Source organism: Canis lupus, chromosome 20 (assembly GCF_011100685.1).
Source record: "Canis lupus familiaris isolate Mischka breed German Shepherd chromosome 20, alternate assembly UU_Cfam_GSD_1.0, whole genome shotgun sequence".
NCBI classification, from domain to species: Eukaryota; Metazoa; Chordata; class Mammalia; order Carnivora; family Canidae; genus Canis; species Canis lupus.
In genome coordinates this window covers 36,525,927-36,542,676 of record NC_049241.1, presented here as the reverse complement: position 1 = coordinate 36,542,676, position 16,750 = coordinate 36,525,927, and the positions used below count along the sequence as shown (strand labels likewise).

General features: G+C 49.6%; 1 protein-coding gene across 21 annotated transcripts in view; it reads left to right on the top strand.

Moving 5' to 3' along the window:
- Positions 1 to 16,750, top strand: part of CACNA1D (calcium voltage-gated channel subunit alpha1 D) — a 297,961-nt gene that overhangs the window by 237,151 nt on the left and 44,060 nt on the right. For 11 of the 21 annotated variants that reach the window (XR_005374892.1, XR_005374891.1, XM_038566156.1 and 8 more), the window contains 5 exons: positions 815 to 1,016; positions 3,057 to 3,215; positions 4,513 to 4,623; positions 12,951 to 13,034; positions 13,505 to 13,588. Coding sequence is in view for 19 of the 21 variants with exons in the window: in XM_038566156.1 (XP_038422084.1) it covers positions 815 to 1,016; positions 3,057 to 3,215; positions 4,513 to 4,623; positions 12,951 to 13,034; positions 13,505 to 13,588 (640 nt within the window). In the remaining 2 variants the exon portion in view is untranslated. The remainder of the gene's footprint in view (positions 1 to 814; positions 1,017 to 3,056; positions 3,216 to 4,512; positions 4,624 to 12,950; positions 13,035 to 13,504; positions 13,589 to 16,750) is intronic. The other 10 variants (XM_038566165.1, XM_038566158.1, XM_038566154.1 and 7 more) reach the window with 2 other exon arrangements.

Sequence of the window (16,750 nt, the reverse complement as noted above, 5' to 3'; positions counted from 1 at the left end):
AGCCCCTTCACTTTGGGGAGGCACTGGCTATGGCTGCAGTCTTGGGTTTTCAACAGTGTGCTTTAGTAAACCAGGGTGGCAGCTGAGGGGAAATGAGTAGACTTGGGACTTAGTGCTCAGAGGAGCTGGGCTCATCTCCTGGCTCTGCCCCCAAGGAATGGGATTTTGGTCGCTTAGATCCCTCTCTAAGCTCCCAAATGATGGGGATGACTGTAATGTCTGCCTTTCCAGATGGATGTGTAAGTGTCCATCTGGACAGTGCGCCATGGGATGGGTTCCTTGGCAGCTGAATCTGCATCAGTGGGGGGATAAATTTACCCTGGGGGTGTTACAGTAACTCTCCCCCTCCTGTTGAGAGTTCTGCTTAGCCTATATTTAATCTCTGCATATATTTCACTTTGGGGAACCTCTCTTAGTTCTTTGGAAATCCTGGGTTGCTTGCTTATTATCTTCATTGGCATGTGTACAGGTTTCAGTTCCACCAGTGTCTTACATGTGATATCCTTCCTCTCTGCTGTCAGTAGAAGGGGGCATTGTTGAATATCCATGAAATCTCTTATTTCTTAGCCCTCAAAATGTCAATCACCAAATGTATCTCAGGTGTTCCCTCCTCTGGGTATTGGGCCAACTGGGCCTTAATGCTGAGGAGACATCTGAGTGTGAGTGTGTGTGTGTGTGTGTGTGTGTGTGTGTGTGTGTGTGTGTCCAGGGGCTGTGGGTGGGCTCTCCGGGAGGGGTCTGACAGGAGAGGTGCACAGTTGGGCTACTTGGGCTGAGCAGGTGGTAGGGCTCACCTGGTTCTTCTGTTCACCAGGTTACTGTATAAAGCCATCGACTCAAATGGAGAGAATGTCGGCCCCGTCTACAATTACCGCGTGGAGATCTCCATCTTCTTCATCATCTACATCATCATCGTGGCTTTCTTCATGATGAACATCTTTGTGGGCTTCGTCATCGTCACATTTCAGGAGCAGGGAGAGAAAGAGTATAAGAACTGTGAGCTGGACAAAAATCAGGTTAAAGTCACACACTGTTTGGGCTTCTGTCCCTTGAGCAAGAGAGGAGTAGTGGCTTGTCTTTTGCCAGTTTCCTCCAAGCACAGAGAAGGGCATGCACCCGCTGGCTGTCCCTCGGGCTCAGGCCTTGTTTGCAGCACCCTCTCAGCCAGTTTGAGTTATTGCTGGGAAGAGTGAGCTTTCCAGACACAGAGGAGACCTTGTAATTCTGAAATCCACCCCACTCTGTGGATGAGAAGTCAAAGAATACTTAGGCCACCTTCTGTGGCTGTGACCCACTAGTGATGGCTCAGAATCTTGGTGGGGGATGTGGCCAGGGGCTGGGAAGTACCCACTGCTCCTCCCACAGTCCTTAGTGGGGGGATCGTGTCTGATCTCCTCAACCTCAGTGCTATTGACATTTTAGGCTAGGTAATTCTTTGTTGAGCTTTGTGTACTTTGTAGGATATTGGGTGGAATCCCTGGCCCTTTACCCACTCAATTCTATTAGCAATGCACTGCCCTGAATCTTGACAACCAAAAGAGTCCTCCAGACAGTGCCAGATGTCTCCTGCTTGGGAACCATTGATTTAGGAGGAAGTGTCCTATCCCACTGCAGGGAGAGTCACTCACTTTAAACCTAGGTCTAAGATTATACTGGTGTCACTCTCATTAGTTACTGTCTTGTTCGAACCAATCTAATAGCAGCGGGGGGGCCCTCTGCTCTGATTGCATGATGATGTGAGGGAGTCAGGAGAATTCCTCCTCTCTGGGCTTGCTCCCTTCTTTCTAGATTGAGGGCTCCCAGGAGTCCCTGCTAGAGGTCCCTTCCAGATGTGAGAGGGAGAGTATGCTCTGGAAGTTCCCCCGGGCCCTGGTTCGATAGCACCCCTGTTTGATGATGTAAGGAGTAGGGATCATCTGCCAACCTGGGCTTCCTGAAGGGAAGTGGCTGTAATGAGGCAGTCTGTCTTGGGCTGCAGCTGTGCCCCCTGGGGAAGTGAGGACAAAACCAGCTGGGTTTGTAGAAAGATGTTGCTTTGAGCTGTCAGAGCATCCCTTCAGATCCTGTCAGTGACGGTCAGCGGGACGCCTGATACAGCTCTTCTTCATCCCCTGTTATCTCCACCTCCCAGCCCACGGAAGAATAGCAGGGCAAAGCCAGGCTGGCCAGGTAGCAGAACCAGAGCTACCATTGTGTCACCTCTTGAGGTCCAGAACAGATTTGAATTAGGGGTCACTGGAGTCAGTGTGTGAGGTTACAGCAGGGCCAGATCCTAGACAGAGGGAACCTGTCTGAAGTCAGAAGCCAAGGTCAAAGCAAGAGAATGGGAGTAGGTCTGGATCTAGGAACAAGTGGCACCTTAAGCTGAGCCAAAGGGGTTGAAGGCTCCCTCTGGGCTGCAAAGGGTGGACCAGTCTCAGCCCCAGAATGAGTGGGAAGGACAGTTCTCTGGCCATCATTACTACCATGTCCTGGGGATTCTGAGATGAACATGACAAGCTCCTGAGTTTCAGAAGGTCCCAGGTAAACACACAGCTACTTCACTAGCAGACTCACGTGGTTAGTATGGTCTGACTGAGCTGTCTCGTGTGGCTCCAGTCTCAGGGAGTGAGCTCAGCCCCTGGGGTTCTGGAGGATTTCTGTGCCTCTTGTTACCTGGCTTCCTTTCCTCGAGGTGGCATGGGCAGAAGGGCAGGCATAACGCATGGGCATAGAGGAAGGGCAGGGACAAGGCCTGCATCAGGCCTCACTCCTCTACTGCCCACAGGACCTCAGGCAAGCCACTGCCCAGGCTAGACCTCTGCTTTAATGAGGAAAATGGAAGCAAACTGAGTGCTCCATTCACCCACACCCCAGGTTGCTTTGAGGAGCTGATGAGGTGGCGGAGCTGGTATGGCCAGTGATGTGACGTGGTGTGGTGCTGGTGGGGGTCGCTGTCGTGGCTTCCGCTGGTTCACAGCCCTTCACAGTGGATGTGCGTTCAGAGCAGACGAGACCTGTGTCGTCCTCCCATGGATATGCTCAGGACTCCTCCTTGCTCTTTTCTGCCGTTGCAGCGTCAGTGTGTTGAATACGCCTTGAAAGCACGTCCCTTGCGGAGATACATCCCCAAAAACCCCTACCAGTACAAGTTCTGGTACGTGGTGAACTCCTCGCCTTTCGAATACATGATGTTTGTCCTCATCATGCTCAACACACTCTGCTTGGCCATGCAGGTAAAAATGGAGACAGCCGTGGGGATCACGTCTGGGCCTTCTGCACAGCCCCCTGCCCCAAATTCTGAGGGCGGAATGCCGCCCCCTCACAAGAGAATGGGTTTGATTTTCTGATGAGTCTGGGCTGTAGTTTGGCCAGAGTCCCAATCTGGCTAACAGTTCTCACGGTAGGCGTTTAAGATGGTTCTTTTATTTAAAAGACTGTATGGTGTGACCATAAGTAACATTCTCATGGAGCCTCAACCTGGGATCTGACTCGATAAACACTTACTGTAGGCCTCCTGAGGCCAGGGAGCATTTAAGAACTAAAGTCTTGTCTGTCTGGAGTGGGGTAGACAGGTATTGCAATCCTGCCTTTACTCCTGACCCGCTGGCCAATCTTGGTAGGGTAACTTAAATCCCCTGAGCCTTGCTTTCTTCTTTGGCAAAATGGGAACTCAGTCATACCTATGTCAGAGATAAGATTTTCATGTCAGGCACTCGGCCTGTCAGAGCAAACACCCAATGTTGAAAAACAAAACATAAGTCACACTCCTGTCTTCACAGAGCACTTAGAATGGTGGTGGGGAATCTTCCGGTTTATGGAGTAGAGTTTGGCCCCCCTTTTGGGGGCAAGACATGTAACTCCCTTCAGTTGGCCAAGTTGGTATTAACAGTGAACATTTCCAGCAGTTACACTGTCAAGTAGATATTACTGTAGGACAGAAGCAAAGGCCAAGGTTTAGATCCATTCTCTGCACTGATTTTAAGAAGTTAAGCAAAACAACCCAACTCCCAGTGCTGTCTGGAAAATGGGTCTAAAAGCCACCAGGGATACGTTCTCTGGCATGTTTTTTTTAATTTAAGAATTCTTGATGAATGGAAAGGGCCACATGTTGATGTAGAGAAAAAGTGTGAGGTCAAGATAATACTACCTTTTCTTGAATGTGGACCTGGATGGCATCAAATTTATCCCCAACCAAATCCTGCCTTTAGTCATAGACATTTTGGGTGGGTTCTGCCTTGGACCTGGGTCAAGGCCCTGAATATAAACCCTGCGGGGAGGAAGGGTGGGTTCCCTTCATCCTGAGCAGAGGAAATAGATGTCTTTCCCCTTCATCTTCCAATCATCCTCATTCTGTCAAGGTCCCCCTGTGCTTTGTGGTGAGTTAACCATGTGCCGTTGGAACCACTGGAGGTTGCCTCCATGTCCAAGCAGAGGGTGGATGCCTGCAGGGAGCAGGGGACTGGGGAGCCTCCTTTAGTGAGGCTGGCTGGACCAGGCCTCTGAGAACTGTGCCTCTGTCTTCGTCCGCAGCACTACGAGCAGTCCAAGATGTTCAATGACGCCATGGACATTCTGAACATGGTCTTCACTGGGGTGTTCACTGTCGAGATGGTTTTGAAAGTCATCGCATTTAAACCTAAGGTGAGTCTCTGAACCCACTTCTCTAAGGCTGTTGCTGAATCACCCCCAGAGAAGCACACGCTTCCTGTTCATCTTGTGTTACTGAGTTATGCTGAATTGTTCTGGCCAATAACTGGGTTATCACCTGAGAACGTTAATATCTGATTAGGGCATCTGTGTATATAAGGGAAAACAAAACTACAAAATCTCATAAAAATAATTCTGAGAAAAAGAAGGGGGGACAGAGTTGGGAACTTGTAGAATGGAGACTTTTGAACCGGGTTTTCTGTCTCTAGAATAGCACATCGTGCTGTCTCAGAGAAACCTGCTTCATTGCTCGAGCATTAGACAAACTGTTCTAACAGAACCCATCAGACAGAATTCAGCCTTGATTTTACTCTTAGGTTTCCAGGAGAAAGACTTTGGGTTTATTTGGTCTTGGTCTACAGCTTTTTCACCTTTTTATGGAAAGTTCTACCAATTGGAGATCTCTTACCATTTATTTGACTTAGAAAAATGTCACTGACTTTAAGACAAAACAAGACCTGAGATTTTTAAACACTGTTGGACTAGTCAGTGTATCGGGTTGCCTTTGGGGAGGGAGTGGCCCCGGTCCCAGTTCCCACAGTTGTCGATGTCTGTGGTCCAAGAGGCTTGACAGAGCAATGTCAAAGAGCATACACAATCTTGGATCCAAATCCGTGCTCCCCACTTGCTAACGAGAGTGATCTCCTTAAAGGCTCTGTGCTTCACTTTCCTCACCCGTAAAATGAGGACAGTTTATGGCCTGTTTCCCAAGGTGGTTGTGAGGGGTAAAGGCCTGTTTCACAAGGTGGTTGTGAGGGGTAAAGAATCACTATCTGTGCCATGCTTAGAAAAGTGCCTGGCATGTAGTAACATGCTGCGGACACATCAGTACTGTTATGTGACCACCACCACCATCATCGTCAAGTCACGGTGCCTCCTCATTCTAAAACTGTAGACAGAGGAGCAAATCCTGACTGAGCTGTGGGACATTTGACCCTCAGCTTTTTGCTAGCAAAGCCCCCCAACCATCAGTATGAGGCAGTGACAGGATCTGGGGACCCCGTTGTTGGTTCATCTGTGCGTAAGGCATCTGACAACACTGGTTTTACTGAGACTTGGATTATGATATGATGGTTTCGCATACTCCATATTTAAATGGAATTCTAATCCAAAACTGTTCCTTTCTTTAATTTGAATTAATCTTTATGCAATCTTTATCAGATCTTTGTGGACCAAAAAGAAAGGACACTTGTAAGTGATCACTTGGGGTGATTGCAGTGGGGTCACATTTGGCACCTTACGCATGGCCAGATGTTATTTACTGTGACTTGTCCATATCTACCTACATAAACATCTCCTCCTTTTCCAAGTTCATCTTAATTTCCTTTGAAATTTTTGGTTTGCTTCCCTATCACCTTTACTTCTTTGAACAATATTTGTCTGGATTGATGAAAAAGGTTGCCAAGTAAGAACATCAAAAAAGAGACAACATGGAACGTATCCACGGACCATTTCTAGATCTCCTTGCCATGTCTTCCCTTGCCTGGTGATTAAGTTCTGAAGTGCTTCAGAGCTTGCTCTGGGCTGAAGGGAAGACACACCTGCCCACGGCATGTGTGCATGAGAGAGAGCGTGTGTGTATCTGTGTGTGAACGCGCACCCACTAGCAGGCCAGAGCACCAAAGGGCTCGTACACCCCTCTGCCCAGTAAACCACTGATATCAAATCTGGGAGGAGGGTTTGGTGGCATGTGATCACACTGATCACACTGGTGATATCAGGAGGGAAATGAGTAGCTACTTTTTAATCAGTACTGATTAATCAGAGTGATTAAAATGAGTGATTTCCGCTAGAAATTGTGCTGCTTTGTCGTTTTGCCCAGCAAGATATTTCCATAGCATAAAACAGCAATAGGACCATCTCTGTACTTGAGGAGCACTGTCTCTGCATTCACTGAAGCCAAGAAGACAGACTTTATGTTGAGGAGTAAGAATCAGTTCACCAAGAAACAAAGCCCTTAAAATGCTCCCTGACTTTCCTTGTTTTTCTTTTCTGGGTTCACAAAGCAAGCCCAAGTGAGTAGGCTTTCCCTGAGAAGTCGACAAGGCCCCTCCTGGCTCATCAGAGGGGCAGTCAGGCTGTAGAGGCTGTGAGGGAAGAATCTTCCAGGAGATGGCTGTAGGGGAGCCCCTAACCCATGGGTCTCATCAAGAAAAGCCTTTGTCTCTGTAAGGAATTTGTTATAGGGCCCCATGGGGCAGTGTTACCCACAACGAGGGGCACATCTTCTAGGAAAACTTGCCAGCATCTGTCAGGAGAGAGATGGTTGCAGCTGTTCTGGGATGCAGGTACAGAAAGTGAAGTTGACAAGACCCTTCCTGATGGACAAGAAGGGACTGTGAGGAGAATGGGTTAAAAGAAGGCGCGTGGGGAGGGGGGTGTGGTTTGGAAACCTGACCATGGGGACTTCTATATTCAAGAGTCTGCTGGAGAGGTAGGGCCTCCCAAGAGCACACATTTAGGAAGAAGTGGTTTAAGGACTTGGCAGGTCAGGTCATCCTGCCTCCATAAGCAGGGAGGGCTGAGGTGGAGAGGCAGAGGCAAGAAGCCCAGAGTCGGGGAGGCAGGCTCACGGCCTGGGAAGACCTCTTCTGAGCATTGGTTCTAGGGAAGAGTGCAAGGTGGCAAGAAGCCAAAGAGCAGAATTAGGAGAAAGCAAGAAGGCTGTTGTTATATCTGCTCCCTAAGGGAAAAGCCACCATCTGGCATTGACCTTGCACACTCTGGATCGTGCTTTTGACTTGAAAGTGACTGTGCCATCCTAAGCTTTTATTTATTTATTTTTTTAAAGCAACACAGTTCATTTTTTTTTTTTTTTTTTTTTTTTTTAATGATAGGCACACAGTGAGAGAGAGAGGCAGATACATAGGCAGAGGGAGAAGCAGGCTCCATGCACCGGGAGCCCGATGTGGGATTCGATCCCGGGTCTCCAGGATCGTGCCCTGGGCCAAAGGCAGGCGCTAAACCGCTGCGCCACCCAGGGATCCCCCATCCTTAGCTTTTAAAAGGGAGGTCATGATTTAAGTAGGATAAGCCCACTTCCCTGGCTTCTCCCTCCAGTACTCCCAGGGAAAGCACTGGACTTTTCCCGTGAATTCTTTTGCTCCAAGGAGGGGAGAGTGAAGAAGGAGGACCTTCCTGCTTCTGCAGGAAGAAAGAGCACGTCCTGTTTGTTGAAGCTCCCTCTTTGTACTTCCAGATGTCACCTGCCTTGGTCCAGCATGTATCTGAGGCCAGATTAGCTGCCTTGGCCACAGGCTTTTCCCTCAAAGAGCCATACTTTGTTCCCAGTCTGCATTTTGATCTTGGTTCTACCTCAAAAATGTCTAATTTATGATCCTGGCCACTTGGGCTTGCAAAAAGTAAAGGGTAGTTGGGTTTGGGGAGAGAAGAGAGTATTTTGGTGCTGTTCTCATACTTCCATGCAGAGCTGCTACACAGTGGAAACTGGCATCCAGTGCCACCAGCCTCCTAGGGTGGCATTCCCTGCCCCAGGGCTCCTGGCAAGAGTAAGAGCTCTTAACAAAGCCTCAGCAATCTTTTTAGAGGACATCCTCCACCTCCTAGAAAGAAGAGTTGATAGTCTTTTCAGCTCTTTAGTGACCACATCTATTTTAGGTGATTTATTTTAATGCCAAATAATACTTGAGACCAAACATTCTTCTCCTTGGTGAGAACTTTGCACCAGTCCTTCTGGGCTCCGCCAGACTTTGATGTCACGGTTTCTCCGGTGCTCTCCTGGTCCCCTTCTCACCTGGTAATTACATGCAGACCACCTCCATCTCATCCAGACCTCTCTAGCCCCTCCTTTGGCTGGACTGTTAAATCTTCCCCATCCCCTCTCTGCTTATCTTCCACAATGAAACTCGGGTACCAGCCACCTATTGCCTGAGGGGGCAAAAACATTAGAATTTTCTTAGTCTCATATTCAAAGTCCTCTACCAAACCCTGGTCGATTTGCACTTCTTTCTTGTTTCCAGTTGCTTCCCCTATTGTTCCTTCTATGCTCCCTAACCCCAGCTGTTAACAAGCTAGACCTTTCCATGGCACGTGTTTCTGTATCTGGAAGTCCTCCTTTTGCCTTGTTATTTCCTAAGGCCTGTCTGAAATGTGGGTTCCTCTATGACATCCTCCCCACCAGCTCAGCCAAAGTCTGTTCTTCCCTTCACCTGTGTGTCTACTAGATGCTTACTGGGCGATGTCATTATCAGTACATCTCTGGGTCTCTCTAGTAGCTGCTGAGCAGCTGCTTGAGGTCACAGGCTGGGTCTCCTGCATTTCACACAATGCTTGCTCCTTGCTGGCCACTATTTAAGGATGGGTGGATTGAAGAAAGGCATGAATGGGGGAGCCTGTAAGTGCAGCCTCTTGGCATCAGATGGTATGCAGGGTATTTCCTGTCACAGAGTATTTGATTGGAGTAGAGTGGCCAAATGTGAATGTTTTCCTGTAAGCCCCTACTTGATCTCTGGAAAGGCTTGTGCTAGTTAGAAAGCTGTCATATGGTATCTACCAAAATCTGGTACTGTGGGTCGTGTCCTAGGTCCAGGACTGCCCACACAGTCCCTGGCAGAAATTGCTGAGTGACCTGGCTACCATGGTAAACCACAAAAGCAGGTGATTTGTGTGGGCTCCTTCATATCTGCAGGTGAGAGGGACTCCAGGCAGCAAAATGAACCCAGATTTGGGCTGCTTCTCGTTTCTGTTCCACAAACATTACCTCCGCTACGTATGCCATGGCTGTGCACTCTATCCTGGCTAGAGGTTCCAGCTCTGCGTCCAAGAGCCCACAGGAGATGGGCACTGACAATCAGAATTCTTGGAAATCTTGAAAGTCCCAGGCCCTAATGCCCATATTAGTCTGCTTTATGATTTACTATTTGAATCAGACATGTTTCTGAATAATAGGTATTATGGCATGTGGCTGACTTGCTTGGTCTTTTCAAGCTAGTAGGACTGGATAAAAAATAGAGTTGACTCTGGCTGAGTGCTAGGGACTGCTGGTTCCACTCGAGGGGCCCTGGCTTCGGCATTCAGCAGCAGGAGAACCTGTCACTTTTGGCCAAAAGAAGAGGGCACAGGGATGGGCGCCCTGCCAGCAGCCCTGTCTCATCTTCTGGTTACCCAGACAGCACGGTGACTTTGGTGGGAGAGGATGGGGGACTGAGTTGCGTTCAATCGACAGTTATTTGATTACATAGGAGGCCCCTAAGAAAGGAATCAGAATTGGGGAGAAAAAGATCCTGGCATTTTCTGCCTCTGCTGGCCCCCTAGCACAGCCACCTTGTCCAAGCTTATGATTCCAGCCACCTGCATCAGCACAAGCCTCCTGCTGCCTGGATAAGGGGTATGTACGTTCAGTCCAGAAGTTCTTTAGGACTTGAGCACAATTGTGTGCATGTGAGGGATCTTCTTAAGAGAGTTGACAAGACTGTCAAAATGTTCTAGGACCCCAAATGGTAAGCCCCTGTTGCCCTGGTTTAAGGTGATCTTATGTATCACAGTGGACCAGAATGGGCCAACTGGAGGATAGTGTGTAGGCCAGTGGAAATGATTCAGAGGTAAGTACTGATAATTGTAGAAAAGCAGGGAAGGAGCTGTTCAGAATCAAGTCGAAAGAATGTGGGCAGATGGTGGCCTTGGCCTCAGGTGAACAGCCAACTGTAGCAGGAGGAGCAGTGTGTGGGGTGCAGCTATGAACGGGGGTGGGCTGTGTGCCCAGACAGGAGATGGGGAGAACTTAAGGTCTTCAGTTGCTCTGTACCCTGGAGGCCCGATTGTTACTGGAACCCAGCAGTAAGGCATCCGCTCCTCTCTGGGGAGATGGGAATGATCACCATAGTCTCCTTAGCTTTGGAGATGCTGTTAAATCCAGAAAACGAAGGACAGGCTCTGGCCCTCAGAGTAGTCTGCTGGTCAGATGCCTGTTACCTATTCACACAGTGTAAATAAGGGAACCCGGCGCTCTGACAACCCTGGCACCCCCAGGGCAGTGCTCAGCACCCCGACCCAGCTGACTTTTGTGTTCGGAGGTCTTCCTCTGTGAAGGAAGCATTATGTTCCTTTGGATCTGGGGTCCAAGTGCAAGCTCTTTGTCTCCTGGCTAGCCGGTGTGGCCAGCATGCACAGTGGCACTAGTCTAGTCCTCAGAGCAGCTGGCCTTGCCCCAGTCTGCCAGCTAAGAGTCAGAGAGCATTGGGAAGAAAAGCTAGAAGGTACAAAATGTGATGTTCGTTAAGATTTGCCCCATTAGACTTGTGTACACAGGTTGGCAGGGTTGGTGCAGGCACACTCCCTTTGTTTACTTGTTGGAGGCCTGAGGTGAGGGGTCTGGGAGGATGGCAGTCAGCGAGCTAGATTGTGACAGGAGGGAAAGAGGGAGGTGAGAAGTGGGTGAGAGGTCATGGAAGCTGGGTGGGAAAATCTTACATTATTTAAGATGAAGTCTTTAAAAGTCCAAACCATCAATTAGTGTCAGAGCTCCTCCATAATTGTACTTGGAGTGATCAACAGTGACTAGAACAAACATCTCTACTCCAGTCATTAGGATGGCCAACACATAGACATTTTCTCTTGTGTCATCAAAGGCTGGGGCTCTGCAGTGGCTTTCTTGGGGCCTGCATGTGATCACAAGTTCATGGGACCTGACACTTCAAGTACCTTCCCCTCTGGTTTTCTTCATCCTCACTAAGTGTACCCAGTTGTAACCATGCTTGGCCCCTTTTTATGTAATTCAGACCTGAATGGTTTTTTTATTTCCAAAACACGTTCTGACTTTTTGAAAAGGCACAGTTGACTTTCAGACAGAGTTGTCAACCTTGCAATCAGAAGCCTTTGTGTGCAGCGCCCATCCCCACCCCTCTGACCAAGGGCTTCCAGGATGTGTCAGGAGACAGCAGGCAGTAACTCAGCCATCTACTGTGCTGAGCCCATAAGAGGGTATGTAAAATGTATGCCACGTACATATACACGGATTTATAAGTCACAATCATAGGGACATTGTGCCTTTATGCTTGTTGCAAGACATGAAGATCTGAATGATGGTAGGATGCTAGGTCAGTGGGTGAAAGAGACATTGCAGTGTGGGGGGCAATGGGTTCAAGGCTCTGGGGTAGATAGCGAGGCTCGTTGAGGAGGGGACAGAAGAATGAGTATGGTACTCATCCCCAGACAGATTTCAGTGGGATAGACCTGAAGACAAAGTCCCCAAATCCAGTGATGAGGACATATGAGAGGGGCAGAGCAGACATCAGGAGGATCTGAAAAGGTCCCTACAAGGAGCCAGCATTTGGTCTGACCTCAAAGGAAGAAGTGGATTTGAGCAGACAGAGTTAGGGATGGGGAGGCTGGGATTGCAGTGGCAGCAGGAAGGGTGTATGTGCACGTGGTAAGAACCTGCTGGTGTTCTGAGGGATGATGAGGAACCCTCCTAGCCTGGAGGGTAGTGTGGGAAGGGAGGAGGAGGAGGGCTGGGGTACAAGGAGGATTCTCTCCAGGCCAATGGGAGCCTTAGCACATCATCACCCTTGACTGCTTTTCCTTTGTAAGACCTGTGTTTTCCTACACAGCCCACCCTTCCCCATAGACTGGAGTGAGTGTCCCACCCCCACCCCCACACATGGGGCAACTCTGTGCCCTGGACTGCGTGCATCACTGTGCCTCTGTCCCGGTGAACCCAAGGACTCTGTGAGGACACAGCACACCTTTCGTAATTCTTGCACTGGTGAGGGGGAGCAGGAGGCTTACTGGTTAGTTTTCAGAGCACAGAAGGAGGGTGGTGGGAAATGCCTGGTCACAGTGCTCTTTAACTGGGAGAAGAGAACTATGGAAAGGAGTAGGGGAGGGCCTGCTGACCCTTCTGTGTAAGGGTTGCAGACTTAGATGAGTCGCACGCCCTCCTGTGAGGGTTTGAAGTTGTCACCCGGGTGCAAGGGCGGGCTTTTCAGATGCCCCCCCCCCGCCCCCGCCCTGCAGAAGCTCTGCTTGGTGTGGTGCCTCCCAGGGCCTTGGGTCTGCGCTGTGCGTGAGTGCGTGCATGCGTGTGCGTGCGCCTGTGTGCGTGCCCTCTCTCACACATGCAGGTGCTCCCCAGCCTGCGTCCCTTTCCGCCGGTGGACAGCACCGTTGCCTCCCTCTTTGGCTCTCCCACCCCACCCGGTTGCCATGGGTGCTGCGGGGCCTCCCATATGTCCCCGTATGATCCGTGTGGCGTTTCGTTCCTACGTGCTCATAAACGTCTGCCCCCTGCCTGCTCTGTCCAGGGGTATTTTAGTGACGCCTGGAACACGTTTGACTCCCTCATCGTAATCGGCAGCATTATAGACGTGGCCCTCAGCGAAGCCGACGTGAGTATGCGCCCGCCGTGGCCGCCCGCCTCGTGTCCTCTCTGTCTGTGCGCTCTGCTCCCTGCCCCGCACTGGCATCACCTGGACAAGTCACAGGCCCCAACTTCACTTGACCTGAAACCAGGAATCTCCCACCGAGAGCTGTGGACCAGAGGCTTGTGAGGGGAGAGCTTGATCCCAGGCCTTTTCAGACACAGAGCACCTTCCGGAGGGCTGACTCAGGCAGCATGTCCCGAGACACTGGCAGGCAGGGCACGACAGGCGTCTCTCATGGTCTTTATTTGCCGTGTCAGCAGCAACACCCAAAGTGAAGTACCTGTTAACATGTTTGTTGTAGGGTAATTTTTTTTTTTTTCAAGGAGCCGGGTAGCATAATGCTAGAATGTTCCCTTTTTATAACACTGTCCTTTTCTTCTTTTTTCCTGTTGTGCTTCCTCTCCTCTGTGGCTTCTGAATGCTTGCCCTAACAGCACTATTTCACTGATGCATGGAACACTTTTGATGCCTTAATTGTTGTTGGTAGCGTCGTTGATATTGCTATAACTGAAGTGAATGTAAGTAGCCAACTTTGTGTCCTGTGACGTGATTGTTTTTGTTAAGTCTGACACTCAGGAGCCTAGAAACCTTACCCATGGGTCTCTCTCTACACTTAAGAAATTCGGGTATACATTTGGTGTGAAAAGACGAAGAGCGTTTTGTAGCCTCCCCTCCCCCTGCCTCACCCCCTTCCCCTAAAAGAGAGCAGAGAAGCGAATGTAGAATGGCCGTTTTGGAACTAAACATGATTTGAAAAAGAAGTTCTTGGGAACACGTGAAGGGCCGGGAGTTAATTTATGTGAGTATATGAACATAATCACTCACTGGCTATGTGACATTGGCCGGGCACCTGACTGCTCTGTGCCTCAGTTTTTCCAGCTGCAAAATGGAGTTCATAGCACGTGCCCTGGCACTCACGATGGTTCTGTGAAGGCACAGGGGGGAAACTTCACAGCCAGGCCATGAACACGTGGCCGCTGCTGCTGTCCTCACCTGTATCTTGTGCACCTGCCGAGTCTGACCGGTGACACTGGGGAATACCCACCCTGTCTTGGCACCCAAAACAATGGTGACCTCATGGACCAGGAGAATGAGGGCTTAGGACATATGGGGAGAGTGTGTCCATTCTCCTCTGTTGCACTCGATTGAACCCTTTAATAAGGAAACAAGTGCAGTAGCAGCATGGTAGGTGGAGTGACCCCCCACCCCCACCCTTCCAGAAGCATCGTGAGAACCTTCCTTCAAAATTAAGAGGCTCCAGAAAAGGGAGCACTGCCTCCTGCCCACAGTTCTTGGACCTAACTCATGCCTAAACCAGGAAGGGCCAGAGGGAGGCAGAAATGGCCCTGCTTACCTGGTCTGTTCCCAGTTTGTCAGCAAGTCTTAGTGGGTGTCCCGTGTATGTGCCCCAGTGTGTAGAGCCCGCTGTGGGGATGAATGGAGCATGGGGTGGGACTGCTGTGTGGTGTTGGCTTTCTGCTCCATGTGGCCAGCCCCCCTCCTCCCCCACCCCCGGCTGGGGAAGGGGCCTCCTTGCTCTGCCTGGCTGACATCTGCAGGATTATGTGGCCCATCCTGGTGTCCAGACAGCCTGTATCAAATAAGGATGCTGTGATCCCTCTTTATGCCACTGCTTTGGGTCCAATCTAAGCCTGGAGCACAGAACAGTGGGACAGCCACTGGCCCAGCACTCCTAAGACCTGAGAGTTCTGGTCCTGGTTCAGAAGTGACTTACTGGATCCGGGGCCTCACGTCCCCACCACGGATCACCTGGGGTGAATGATATCTGCCCTCCCTGCCTCATAAGTATGTCAGGATGATAAAATGATATAGATATTTGTGAAAATACTTGCTACAAAAACTTGAAAGTATTAGGGACACATAAGGCTATTATTCCAAGTATAGATTTTCCATGGACTAATAAGTGGAATGGACTGTAAGATAGTGTCCACCCAAATCCATGCCATGACAAGGTACTAATGTATTTTCCTAGACCCAGGAAGATACCTCCCCCAACCTTTATGAGCCCAGATTTATGTAAATTCTACTTTATGGGAAATATTCCATAACTCAGCTATAAAATTGTCATTCATAATGTGTAAATTATGCTTGGTTATAAAATAATCTGATGCTAATGGCAAAACAGCAGGACCCTAACTGGGCTGCCATGGGCTCTCTCCTGAGTTTATGACCAGACATCTGCCTGCTTAGCCATCGCCCAGTGTAAAGCACTTACAACCTTTGTCAAAGTCTGCTTACCTGAAAGTTCTGGAACAGACAGACCCTGATGGAAGTCAGGGATGGTCTACATTGGAAATGAAAATAGAAGAAAGTGAAGTTTCAGCAGGTTTCCCTGGAGTGCTTCGTGCTGAGAGTGATGCGCAGGCAGTGGGCGTAGATGCTTGGTTTCTGGGTACCAGGATGTGGCCAGGGTTTGTTCACTGAGCCGACAAGCCAGCTCTCCAATGCCTCATCCCCACCTCTGGCTGGCAGGGTGTGGCACTGGTGCCCTCAGTTGACAGCACGCGCCCAGCTTCCCGGCTGCCCCTCCATATGCTGGGGGCAGAAGCACACTGTGCCCGTCCCCTCCGGCCCAGCCTTGCTCATCAGTGCCTCAGACATACCCTGCTTCATGTTTCATCCGTCAGGAAAGCTGCAGAGGTACAAAAACCCACACTGAACCTTTCTAGTTACCATTTGACTTTGAGGCTTCTGCACAAAACAGGCTTTCATTAGGCCCATTTCTGACATCCAGTCAGATTTTCAAAATCACACTGGTGACCGTTCTCATGCCATTTTCTAGTCAGTGACTTTTCCCCTGGTTAGATAAAGCCTGAGACAAAGGCTCCCTCGGCTGGTGGCAAAGCCAGCTGTCCGCCCCGGGGCGGGTACAACCCCTTGAGGGGTTTCAGCAGTTCTGGGCTGGGCCGCAGTGCGGGGTGAATGCTCAAAGCCACCTTCTCATTTATTCAGTCTCTCAACACATGTGTCCCAGGCACATATAGTTCGCAGGCCGTGGCGCAAAGATGAAAGAGACTGGATGTCCTTCACCTCTGATGGTATAGCTGTTAATGGTGGGGCTGTTAGCTCCTCCAGCCCTCTCTCCCACACGTGCCAAGTTCCCTAGAGGAGCAACGCACATCTTGTCCCTTGCTGGCCCTATTCCCCAAGCTCCTGGGTCAGCTCAGCTTGAACACCCTTCGTCCATGTTGGCTGTTTTTAGCTGTGATAAGTCATCATTTTTTGCAATATTTAACTTGCTGTGCTCTCTCCCCCAACCTCTGTTGATCTTTCTTTTCTGTTGCCTAATTGATTTTCATGTTGGTTTTATTTTTAGAAAATTGTAGCGGCAAGTATATATAAACATATATACGGTGATGTCGTTGTTAAAGCAAAAGCACTTTAAAGACTGTATACTTGTTTGTGGCTTCCCCACCTTTGGTTTTCACTGAGTTTCACAGGGTGTGCTATTTATGGGTCATGGTCATCTAAATTGTTTCCCATCCGCTGGATCCCAGTCTCCACCTGGAGTCTGGGCCAGGGCCATCCTGGCCATCTTGGTCAGTCACACTTGGCTGTGTGGCTTGCCAACAGTCTTCAAGAATGATTGATCTGGCCTGCAAGTGAGAAATCTAGCTTGCGTTTGTACTGTTTGTAAAAAACATTTTGGATGGCCCTTT